Below are 12655 nucleotides of genomic sequence, written 5' to 3'. Positions count from 1 at the left end.
TATATATATACAGTGGTGTATTTTGGTTTTGTGCTGCCCTAGGCAAGGCTAAAATTGGGTGCCCCCTGTAAATTTGCCCCACTCCTTCCTTTTTGAACGTATTTGACTCCCTCCAAAATGTAAGGACTACAAGTCCCAGCATGAACCCCAAAGATCTTATGAGGGGGGGGGAGCGAGGGGGGTGGAAGAGAGAGGGGGTGGGTGGGGGAGGGAGGTGTGAGAGAGAGAGGGGGATGAGAGAGAGAGAGAGGGGGGGTGAGAGAGAGAGAGGGGGGAGAGAGAGAGGGGGGTGAGAGAGAGAGAGAGGGGGGATGAGAGAGAGAGAGAGAGAGGGGGGGGAGAGAGAGAGGGGGGGAGAGAGGGGGATGAGTGAGAGAGAGAGAGAGAGAGAGGGAGGGGGATGAGAGAGAGAGAGGGGGGATGAGAGAGAGAGAGAGAGATAGAGGGGGATGGGAAAGAGAGAGGGGGGTGAGAGAGAGAGAGGGGGGATGAGAGCAAGAGAGAGAGAGAGAGAGAGGGGGGTGGGAGAGAGGGGGGATGAGAGAGAAAGAGAGAAGGAGGGATGAGAGCGAGAGAGAGAGGGGGGATGGGAGAGAGGGGGATGAGAGAGAAAGAGAGACGGGGCATGAGAGAGAGAGAGAGGGGGGATGAGAGAGAGAGGGGGGAATGAGAGAGGGGGAATGAGAGAGAGGGAAGAGGGGGGTGAGAAAGAGAGGAGGGGGGTGCAAGAGGCAGCCCTAGAAACCACTGGCCAAAAATATTCTCAGGTGGAGGGGGGGACTTTTTTGCTCCCCCCCTGCAAAGTGCTGCCCTAGGCCAAAATACAGCACTGTATATATATATATATATATATATATATATATATATATATATATATATATATATATATATATATATATATATGTTTGGGGGTTTAAGTAATTTTCAAGCAAAAAATATAGGCTTGGTCCTTAAGTGGTTAAATCAATGTGGATTACATTTGACCATGACTATAACCTTACTATGTAGGCCACTGCACACTATTGTTTTTTGGTATTAGCCAGACCATCCCTGCAGGGTTCTCAATGGGATTAAATGTGTAAATGTTTTGGGTTTTACTTAACACAAAAGGTCTACATGATTAGTGACCACATAACACCATCCCATCCTTGATTAGCATTCCTCCCCTGGAGTTCTGCATTGTCTATGTGCTCCTCCACCCACAGCATTTTATTTTCTTATACGTAGGTGTTGGTTTTGCTTGGTCAACATATGGACAAAAAATGTATCCTCTAAGCAATGTTTTTTTGTTTAACTATATAAATTGGTGGCCAGGCTCATGCTGATATCACCTAAACTTATTTCAGTGAAATAAAGGCGATCAGTCAGCAAAATCCAAACCGGTAGATTTTCTCTTTGAGAACAAGGAAAGGTGGGGAGGGGGGAGTCTACTCCATGGATTAACATGCACACTCAGAAGATTGTAATAGTTTATGCTATGAACACTTCACAGAGCAATCATGTAGCAGTCTCCTTTTGGCTAAGATCAGCTCTATTATCTGTTCTTATAAATGTCCGGGGGTATAAGCCTGTTGATTCCCTGTCTCATAGCAGGTATACTGGCTGAAGAATATTCCATCTAGTATGATGGGGTTTGGGAGGGATCCTTCTCCACAAAGGTTTGAAACCTAGTTCCATTAGGTAATGTACAAAGTTTAGTATCCCTCATTTGAGGTTGGACTCCAAGGAACCCTGTGCCTCCTGGTAAGATGGATCTGCCGGCTTTGGTTTGGGGCTTGAAAGGCAGGAAGCCCGTGGAGATCATGCCCTATAGAAGTGATACCCTGAGGTGCCAGAAAATCACTATTGTTTTGAGACCCCCACTGTGAGTCACGTCTGGGGAGTAAGTGGCCTTTGGTTTTGTAACTCTCCCTTAACATTGTTTTGCCCTGGAGCCTTCATCAAGTACCTGGCGGTTCTGCTTTGGCAGATACCCAAGGAGCAGGCAGTGCCATCTTAAGAGCATTAAAGGGCCCTGGGCAATGCAGTGCACTGGGGCCCTGCCTACACAATCACTCACAAGGAAAAAAAAAGGAAATTATCAAAATTATTAGGCTATATTTATTGGTACAGCAGTGCAAGGCTAATGACAGCTTCCAAGTTCGACGGATGGGTCCGGTGAACACACACATGGACGGGAGTCAGACTCGACTGTCCTGTGCGTGCCTGTTCCCGTGGAGGCAAACAGGCATTCCTGCAGTTGTGGGCTCCCCCTCCATGGCCCAAGTGGCCTGACAGCAGCGTAGGGCCAACAGGCGCTTGCCACCTGCTAAGTTCGGCGGTGGGATGCACACGGGAATCAGGACTAATGCTTGGCTGGGGCTGGGTCGCTGGGCAGGTGGGGCCACCTGGGAAATTGGGGCCCCCTGGCGTGCCCATTCGGTAAGATGGCCCTGGGGGCAGGATCTGCCTAGCTTTGGCCAGGTGATTTACAGTACTCAGCCACTTTCAAGAGCCTTACACCCTGGAGGGTCACAGATCAAGCAGGAGGACCACCACACCCTCGTGTACTTCAGCACTTTTTTTTAGTTCAGTTTTTATTTCCAGACAACAAAAAAGCAGTCTGATCTTCCAGTATTCATCTCATGTCATCCTTTAGGTAGCTTAAGCAAGTACACAGCTAAATACTGAGTATTGTTGAAAACATACAAATAAAAATCAATATGTCAAGAGAAACCATGAGTATGGCTTCATAGGTAAAGGATCCTGGGCAACCTGACCAAAATGGGACCTGTTATGGAGACTCTCATCCAATGTCCAAGACCTTTTACTATCAGGTTGGGGATCATTTATAAGTCTGCCTGCCCAATTAACTGCCCTCAGTACTCCATTCTTGCTTGACACAAATTTCAGGTGAACTTGAACATTTTTAGAAAGCACATGGCAATTTTAAGTTACTTTCAACCACTTTCAAACAACTGGTAATTTGCATATTATCGCAAGAAGAAACAATCAAAAACCTAGCAATCTACCATCTACTGGTTCAATTAACCACCAGAATTCATTTGGTTGTAAAGTCGAAACAGGGCAATAAATTGGTTCTTGCTGGAGAAGGTTCTGAAGTGCTGTGAAATGTGGTTTTCAATGCTTAAGAAAAATGGTTTTACGCTACTCATGCTTTACTTCCCTCTAAGTGGCACGGAGTATGGAGTGTATAGTGAATCTATGATCAACTGTGCCTGGAGGAAACCTAAAGTTGCTGGATATCATTGCAAATGTATATTATGAACATACTTAAGAAATAGGTGGTCAAAAACTCAAACACTCCAGGATTTGAAAGAATCTTCTTATCCATTTGAAAAACACATGGAGGGCTTGCCCTTCCTGATCTAATTGATTAGTTCTCACAAACAAAAAAAAATATAAAGTTTGGATAAGGATATCCTTAACTTACAACTGAAATATATACCCTTAGTTGCCCCCAGAGTTGTGACCAACGTCAGATACCTTACCTCCTACTGTTTCCACTACTATGCAAATTTGGGATAATATGCTTAAAAAAAGGATTCCTATCTTCCAGGCTGGGACCAATGACAGCTTTATTCTCTAACTCTTAATTCTCACTAGCCCTAAATTCTCCTACATTTTTAGCCTGGAGCAGAGCAGAAGCTACTTAATTGACTTGTCCCCCGCCTTAGAACTTCCCTCATCTATGAAGAGGGATCAGTTGACCTTGCTTGGGAAGTTTCAACTTTCTAACTTTGGTCACTCTATCTATCCATCCATTGTCTTTACTAACTAGACCCCCTTAGAGTTTTGAGCAATATCTTCTACCCGAACAGAGGCAGACCCATATAGTATCTATGATTCATAAATCTCTTCTATCTGCAATGTTTCCCAAATTTTATTATTTCATTACTAAACAGGAGAAAGTGTTGGGGTGGTCCATACTCCCCACTGACTCAGATAAGGTGATCACACCAAGACATAAAATGTCCATATCGGCTACAGAAACTACAAGATCATGTCCAGATAGTATAGCTGCCCTGTAGGCATGCATATCACAGAACTGACATGCCCTGATACATGTTGGAGATGTCTGAAGGAGGAATTCATGATGACTCACATATGGAGCAAATGCTTGCTCAGTTTACCTTTCTGGGACAAAATCCTAAAAAATGACAATACAATTTTAGACAGTGACATTACACCAGACCCCCTCATTACTCTATTAACAATTTTTCCAGGCTCTATTAGGGCTTGATGACAGTGTGCTCAATCATACAGACATTGGGGTTCTAACCAGGTTACTACAGTGTTGGAGTCGATTTTATACTTTAGGTATTGGCCGATCTAATGTGAGTATGCAAACTGATGGTTGAATACACAAGGAATTAGAAGCACACAAAGATTGTACACATGATCACATATTTATTTTGTTTTTGGTCACACATTTACAGCTCATTCATACTAGTGGTTGGGGGGCAGTAAAACTCCACGGTTGAACCACGGTTTTAACGTCCCACCCAACCACTCCTCCTTTAGCTGCAGAGGCAGCGGCTGCGGGTATACACATGGCACATTGCGAGCATATCATAGTGCAGGGTACAAAGAGTTAAAGCAGGAGGCGAGGAGGTAATACAACTCCTGATCACAACCTGCCAAACATCTCTGAAAAGTAATTAAGGAGTGGATCGCTTTTCAGAGGAGCGGTATATAATGTGGGGGTGAAAAGTTGGAAACGGCGCTACCTAGCGCATGTGCAAAGATGCGGGTGAGAAATAGAGGAAGAAAGTGCTTAGTGCATAGTATATAGTGCAAACATGTGTAGGTGTATATGCCTGTGACAAATTCCAAGTCACTGGCTAAAAGGACGATTTAAAACAATCACCTGGATATGACTAAAATGTGGTGATTTATAATAAATATAGTGGTGGAATACTTTCCAATAAATAACAGTGAAATTAATATTATGGTGAACGATAAGGTAAAAAGGATAAAAAAGTAGTTGCTACAATACAAAGCGGAGAGAATGCTATGAATGCCTTCTTAATGGTATAAATCCAAAAGAGCCACAAGAGGTCGCACTTACCCTATATAATTGATAGTGTGAGTAGGAGCCGAATAGGGTATAAGAAAAATACCTCAAACCTTTTCCCAGAATGTCCTCACGGACCGATGGGTCCCATCTGGGTATAAAGGGGAGAAGACAACGAACCTCTTAGTGCAGTAGTGAAGGAGAATATTCCAAAAGGCTTGTAGTAACTCACGCTTTAGGATGCAGCAGATCAGCTCAGACTCGTGCAGGCAACGCTGTGGAAGCTTCCGCGTTCCAACTGGGGCGAGCTGCGGACCGGAAGTGACGTTAGGTTCCGCCCTACGTACGTTTCGTCACAGGACGTCTACGGGAGCGGTCAAACCGTTCAAGCAGTCATGACAGTTCACAGAACAATACATTATAAATCTACCCAGCAAACTTACCAGTAAGCCAGCAAAATAAAAAGTCTAAACCGTTTTGACAAATTGTGTTAGGTTTACATTATATATACAGTATCTCACAAAACTGAGTACACCCCTCACATTTTTGTAAATATTTTATTATATCTTTTCATGTGACAACACTGAAGAAATGACACTTTGCTACAATGTAAAGTAGTGAGTGTACAGCTTGTATAACAGTGTACATTTGCTGTCCCCTCAAAATAACTCAACAAACAGCCATTAATATCTAAACCGCTGGCAACAAAAGTGAGTACACCCCTAAGTGAAAAATGTCCAAATTGGGCCCCAAGTGTCAATATTTTGTGTGACCAGCAAAATTTTCCAGCACTGCCTTAACCCTCTTGGGCATGGAGTTCACCAGAGCCTCACAGGTTGCCACTGGAGTCCTCCTCCACTCCTCCATGAAAACATCACAAAGCTGGTGGATGTTAGAGACCTTGCACTCCTCCACCCTCCGTTTGAGGATGCCCCACAGATGGTCAATAGGGTTTAGGTCTGGAGACATGCTTGGCCAGTCTATTAACTTTACCCTCAGCTTCTTTGGCAAGGCAGTGGTCGTCTTGGAGGTGTGTTTGGGGCCATTATGTTGGAATACCGCCGTGCGGCCTAGTCTCAGAAGGGAGGGGATCATGCTCTGCTTCAGTATGTCACAGTATATATTAGCATTCATGGTTCCCTCAATGAACTGTAGCTCCCCAGTACTGGCAGCACTCATGCAGCCCCAGACTATGACACTCCCACCACCATGCTTGACTGTAGGCAAGACACACTTGTCTTTGTATTCTTCACCTGATTGCTGCCACACACGCTTGACACCATCTGAACCAAATAAGTTTATCTTGGTCTCTCCAGACCACAGGACATGGTTCCAGTAATCCATGTCCTTAGTATGCTTGTCTTCAGCAAACTGTGGTCTTTCTTGTGCATCATCTTTAGAAGAGGCTTCCTTCTGGGATGACAGCCATGCAAACCAATTTGATGCAGTGTGCGGCGTATCGTCTGAGCACTGACAGGCTGACCCCCCCACCCCTTCAACCTCTGCAGCAATGCTGCCAGCACTCATACCTTTATTTCCCAAAGACAACCTTTGGATATGACGCTGAGCACGTGCACTCAACTTCTTTGGTCGACCATGGCGAGGCTGGTTCTGAGTGGAACCTATCCTGTTAAACCGCTGTATGGTCTTGGCCAACTTGCTGCAGCTCAGTTTCAGGGTCTTGGCAATCTTTTTATAGCCTAGGCCATCTTTATGTGGAGCAACAATTCTTTTTTTCAGATCCTCAGAGAGTTCTTTGCCATGAGGTGCAGTGTTGAACTTCCAGTGACCAGTATGAGAGAGTGAAAGTGATAACACCAAATTTAACACACCTGCTCCCCATTCACACCTGAGACCTTGTAACACTAACGAGTCACATGACACTGGGGAGGGAAAATGTCTAATTGGGCCCAATTTGGACATTTTCACTTAGGGGTGTACTCTCTTATGTTGCCAGCGGTTTAGACATTAATAGCTGTTTGTTGAGTTATTTTGAGGGGACAGCAAATTTACACTGTTATACAAGCTGTACACTCACTACTTTACATTGTAGCAAAGTGTAATTTCTTCATTGTTGTCACATGAAAAAAAATAATAAATGTAAACAAAAATGTGAGGGGTGTACTCGCTTTTGTGAGATACTGTATCTATATATATGTATATATATATGTATATATACACATACAGTATTTGCAAATATATGTGAAGCTGCACTGCCACGTCAAGGCACCTCTGCAAAGTGCGGTCCCTAACTCTACTCTAATGTAATTTCCAAATTGAGACACAAATAGCAATAAATAAACTTAAAGTCAAAACTAGTTCAAGAATGTTGAAACAGAGGTTTTTGTTGCATATATTTGCAATATTATGTGAAGTCCCAAAGAACTCCCAGCTTCGGACATGCTATCACCACTGTGAACCTCATTGGGAGGCAGCAGAGCCATTGGATCTACCTTATGGCTTACGGTTGGTCACAGTGACACCTCCCTATACTATGCATACAGCCCTCAAATCTTCCGTAATGCTCCATTCACTTTTGTACAACTCCAAAGCAGCTCGACTTTGGAGTGCAACTTTAATGCAACTTTGAATGGGTATGACTTGGATGCGACTTTGGCTAAAAATAACGGACAACTGCTGCACAACTGTTGCATGTAAAACATTTAGGTATGACTCTCATGCAACTTTTGAGGGTTAACATTGAAGTCTATGGCCCTGAAGTTGCATGAAAGTCTGACCAAAATTGTGCATTAACTACTTTGAAGTCCCTGCAACTTTAAGTTGAACATATATTAATGGTTATCATTGAAAAACACGAGGTATGACTTTTCATCCAACTTTCATGTCCAAAGTCAGATGACAAGTCGTACAAGTGTGAATAGACATTTATAGCCAGTTCAACACATGCCTGAGAAAAAAAAAGGAGCAGCCTCCAACCTCCAATTTTAGCTAATCCAACACACAACAAAGAATAAAATACTGGCCTCCAACCTCCCCTTATAGCCAGTCCAACACACACCTAAATAAAAGTACCAATCTCCAACCTCCCCTACAGTTAATCCAAGACACACCTAAAAAAATACTGGCCTCCAACCTCCCCTTATAGCCAGTCCAGCACCCACCTGAGAAAAAATGCCATCTTCCAACATATCCTATAGCTCAAGGGTATTGAATTCAAATTCATGGAGGTCCGATTAGTAAAATTTTCTTCCAACAGAGGTCAAGATTGCATTTTTGTGCGATGACTCGGATTCTTTACATCACAGCCCAGGTGTGCAGGCACGACATCCCATTCATTTGAATGGGCTGCTGTGTCTGCGTTTTCAGCTGGGAAAAAGCCCTGGCACCTTTTTAAAAATGCAGTCGCATGGAAACTGTATGGTGCGTTTGTACCATGCAATTTCCACGTGCGGGAAATCACACCTTGTATTTCACTGCGCTTAAGAGTCATTGGTACCCTGCACGTTTTCTGTGCAGCTGCTTATCCCCCTTCACATCTTCCCCACCATAGCACTGTCCTTCTTTACATCATCACCCCCCCACACACAGCACTGTCCCCCTTCACATCACCACAGTACTGCCCCTAATAGGCCCCCCACAGCACTGCCCCTTCACCTCCCCCCCAGCACTGCCCCCCTAATATCCCCCCCCCAACAGCACTGCCCCTTTCCCCCCCCCCCACAGCACTGCCCCTTCACATATCCCCCCAACAGTACTGTCCCTCTCTCATCCCCCAACAGCACTGTCCCTCTCACATCCCCCCACACCACTGCCCCCTTCAAATATCCCCCGACATTACTGTCTCTCTCACATCCCCCACACCACTGCTACTTTCTGGTAAGAAAACCAACAGCTGATCGCGGCGGTCCTGATAGAGCAGTAGCTCGGGCCGGAAGCGGACCGCGGGCCACCATTTAGTGATGCCTGCTATAGCTGATCCAACACATGCCTAAAAACAAATTACTGGCCTCCAACCTTCCCTTTTAACCAATCCAACACATGCCTAAACAAAAATACCAGCCTCCAACATCCCCCTTTAGCTGATACAACACGTCTGAAAAAAAATACTGGCCTCCCCCTATAGCCAGTCCAACACGTATCTAAATGAAAGTAGCAGCCTCCAACCTCCACCTTTAGCTGATCTAAGACACAGCTAAAAAAAATATGGCCTCCAACCTCCCCTTTAGCCAGTCCAACACACGCCTTAAAAAAATACTATCCTCCAACCTACCTAATAGCTAATCCAACAGATGCCTAAAAATCAAATTACTGGCCTCCGACCTCCCCTTATAGCCAGTCCAACACACACCTAGATAAAAGTATCAGCCTCCGACCATAACTGATCAGACACACACCTAAAAAAATATTGGCCTCCAACCTTCCCATATAGCCAGTCCAATACATGCCTAAAAAAATACCAGCTTTAACCTCCCCCAATAGCTGGCCCAGCAAATGTGGGTCGCCAACCCGCATACATGTGAACCAGGCCTAAAGCAATAGCAAAGTAATTTATAAATAAAAATACTTGTCCTCCTGCAGGTTTAACCACTTCTGGACCGCAAGGATTTGCCCCCTTAATGACCAGGCCATCAAATCGGAGCTGAGCGCCAGGACCAGTCATCCCCAGGTAGACCGGACACTGCTTGATGGCTATATAATAATGTAATGTGGGCTGCTATGCCTGTGCATCTATAAATGTGCTGCTATGCCCGTGTATGTATGTGTGTATATCTCTATATATCTCTATATCCATCTTATTCTTTCTATCTTATTCTATCTATCTATCTTATTCTTTCTATCTATCTTATTCTATCTATCTATCTATCTATCTATCTATCTATCTATCTATCTATCTATCTATCTATCTATCTATCTATCTATCTATCTATCTATCTATCTATCTATCTATCTTATTCTATCTATCTTATTCTATCTATCTTATTCTATCTATCTATCTATCTATCTATCTATCTATCTATCTATCAATCTATCTATCTATCTATCTATCTATCTATCTATCTATCTATCTATCTATCTATCTATCTATCTATCTATCTATCTATCTATCTATCTATCTATCTATCTATCTATCTATCTATCTATCTATCTATCTATCTATCTATCTATCTATCTATCTATCTATCTATCTATCTATCTATCTATCTATCTATCTATCTTATTCAATCTATCTATCTAATTCTTTCTATCTTATTCTTTCTATCTTATTCTTTCTATCTATCTATCATCTTATTCTATCTGCAGAGACTTGCTTGTATTAGGCAGTTTCTGTCTGTGTCTGAGCCCTGGAAGAAGCATGTGGGTGTGTGCTGGGAGCCGTCTGATTGGTTACAGGGAGGAGCTAAGCTCTCTCACTCTAGGATCATATTACAAGAGCTGTTTCTATTGAGTGAGTGAACTGTTGAGTGAGTGAAAGTCATCCAGCTCACTGAAAGTATCAATTCAAAAGGAAGACTTGAGGAGCAGAGAAACACGGTATTTAAAAAATGACCACAATATCAATACCGTGGTATGCAATACCGCGATATATCGAATTACTGAAAACCGGCACATCTCTAATCAGCATCCAACCTAGTCCTATAGCTAATTCAGGACACACCTAAAAAATACTGGCATCCAACCTTCCCTTAAAGCCAGTCCAGCACATGCCTGAAAAAAAAAGAATTACTATCCTCCAACCTACTCTATAGCTGATCCGACACATGTCTAAAAACAAATTACTGGCCTCCAACCTCCCCTTAAAGCCAGTCCAACACACGCCTAGATGAAAGTACCAGCCTCCAGCCATAGCAGATCCAACACACACCTAAAAACATACTGGCCTCCAAACTCCCTCTATAGCCAGTCCAATACATGGTTAAAAAAATTCCAGCTTTAACCTCCCCCAATAGCTGGCCCAACACCTGAATGAGAAAAAGTATCATCCTCTAACCTCCTCTTTTAGCTAATGCAACTCACGTCAAACAAATTACTGGCCTCCAACCTCCCCTTAAAGCCAGTCCAACACACACCTAAATAAAATGACCAGCCTCCAGCCTCCCCATATAGCTGGTCCAACACACGCCTGAATAGAAATACTGGCCTCCAACCTCCCCCTATAGGAAGTTCAATACTTACCTAAATAAAAGTACCAGCCTGAAACCTCCCCGTGTGGATAAGAAGGGGGGGCAAACCTCAGTATGTTCTTGGTTTCAGACTGGTCACATGCTTTGCATCTTTTCCGTAGTTCAGAAAAAATAATATCTAAAGTCTTGCAATGTTTGTAGGGGGAGCTGATGGCACCTGTGGTCTTGCCATTTCTCCCCATCTGCTGCTGGTGAAAGAGAATCCAAAAAAAAGCTTCTGGTCCTTTGCTTTTAGTTTGGGCTTCTGTTTTAGTTTGGCAGGATCTATGATTTCCTCCATTGTCATCACTGTCGTCAGGTCTGGGGGGCACTGTGAAGAGAAGAAACATTATTACTGAAGATTATGTACATTGATGACCTTTCTATTAGAAATGGTTATACACACTCAGATGACGGGGGAGAATATAGAAAGCAGAACATTGGACAATGCGCTGCCATTGACCTATGTGTGGTTCATATACTTACTATGCTCATGGTAAATGGCGGGCTTACTTCTCCAGCCTCCAGTTCCTTCCAGTCTACGCTCTTAAAAAATGGGTGGCTTCGCAGATCTTTAACAAGAATCTCTCTTCCTTCTGGGCATTTGCATAGGAGCTGTAAAAATATACAAAAAATTAGGTTATCCATGGTACAAAGTAATAAAATAGCTTTTTTTTTTTGCTGATTACAGATGGAGTTTACTTACTTTGTCCCCTATGAGGTCCTTGAGATCCATATCGAAATCCTCAGGGAAAGTTGGACAATGGTTGAGGATGTAGTATGCCAACACCTCTTCCGAATCCATGTCTGTGTAGGCATCTGAATCATTGTCTGGCTTGTCGTCTGAATCATTGCCTGGATCCGCGTCTGAATCATTGCCTGGATCCGCGTCTGAATCATTGCCTGCATCGTCGTCTGAATCATTGCCTGCATCGTCGTCTGAATCATTGCCTGCATCGTCGTCTGAATCATTGCCTGCATCGTCGTCTGACTCATTGCCTGCATCGTCGTCTGACTCATTGCCTGCATCGTCGTCTGACTCATTGCCTGCATCGTCGTCTGAATCATTGCCTGGATCGTCGTCTGAATCATTGCCTGGATCGTCGTCTGAATCATTGCCTGGATCGTTGTCTGAATCATTGCCTGGATCGTTGTCTGAATCATTGCCTGGATCGTCATCTGAATCCCAGCCTGGATCATCGTCTGTATCCCAGCCTGGATCATCGTCTGTATCCCAGCCTGAGTCAGTGTCGGAGCTGTTGAATGGGTAAGTTCCAATCGCCATCTCATACACTATAACTCCCAGGGAGAAATAGTCAACGGCAAATCCATATGGCTCTTCCTTATAGATCTGTGGAAATATTAAAAAGAGTAGAATGGTCAGTACTGATTGTTTTACTGACAATAATATAAAAATATTGAAATAGAGCACCTACCCTCTAGTTCTATATGTATAGTAATTTTGCCGTCATTTTATGTATGTGCTTAAATTAAGTGTTGTATATGGTGAGGCTCT

At 43.6% G+C, this 12655-nt stretch overlaps 1 protein-coding gene across 1 annotated transcript; it reads right to left on the bottom strand.

The window, feature by feature from the left end:
- Positions 1-11613: 11613 nt before the first annotated feature.
- LOC309544169 (uncharacterized protein) lies at positions 11614-12424 on the bottom strand (the record flags this gene model as incomplete). Its single annotated transcript, XM_082276536.1, has 2 exons — positions 11614-11754; positions 11846-12424. 2 exons carry the CDS (start codon positions 12422-12424, stop codon positions 11614-11616), a joined length of 720 nt encoding a protein of 239 aa, XP_082132662.1.
- Between the last annotated feature and the right edge of the window lie 231 nt (positions 12425-12655).

This window comes from Pelophylax lessonae (assembly GCF_965119305.1).
Source record: "Pelophylax lessonae genome assembly, contig: HAP1_SCAFFOLD_1438, whole genome shotgun sequence".
Lineage (NCBI taxonomy): Eukaryota > Metazoa > Chordata > Amphibia > Anura > Ranidae > Pelophylax > Pelophylax lessonae.
Note: the sequence above shows the minus strand (reverse complement) of the source record. Positions and strands in the feature narration are given on the sequence as shown.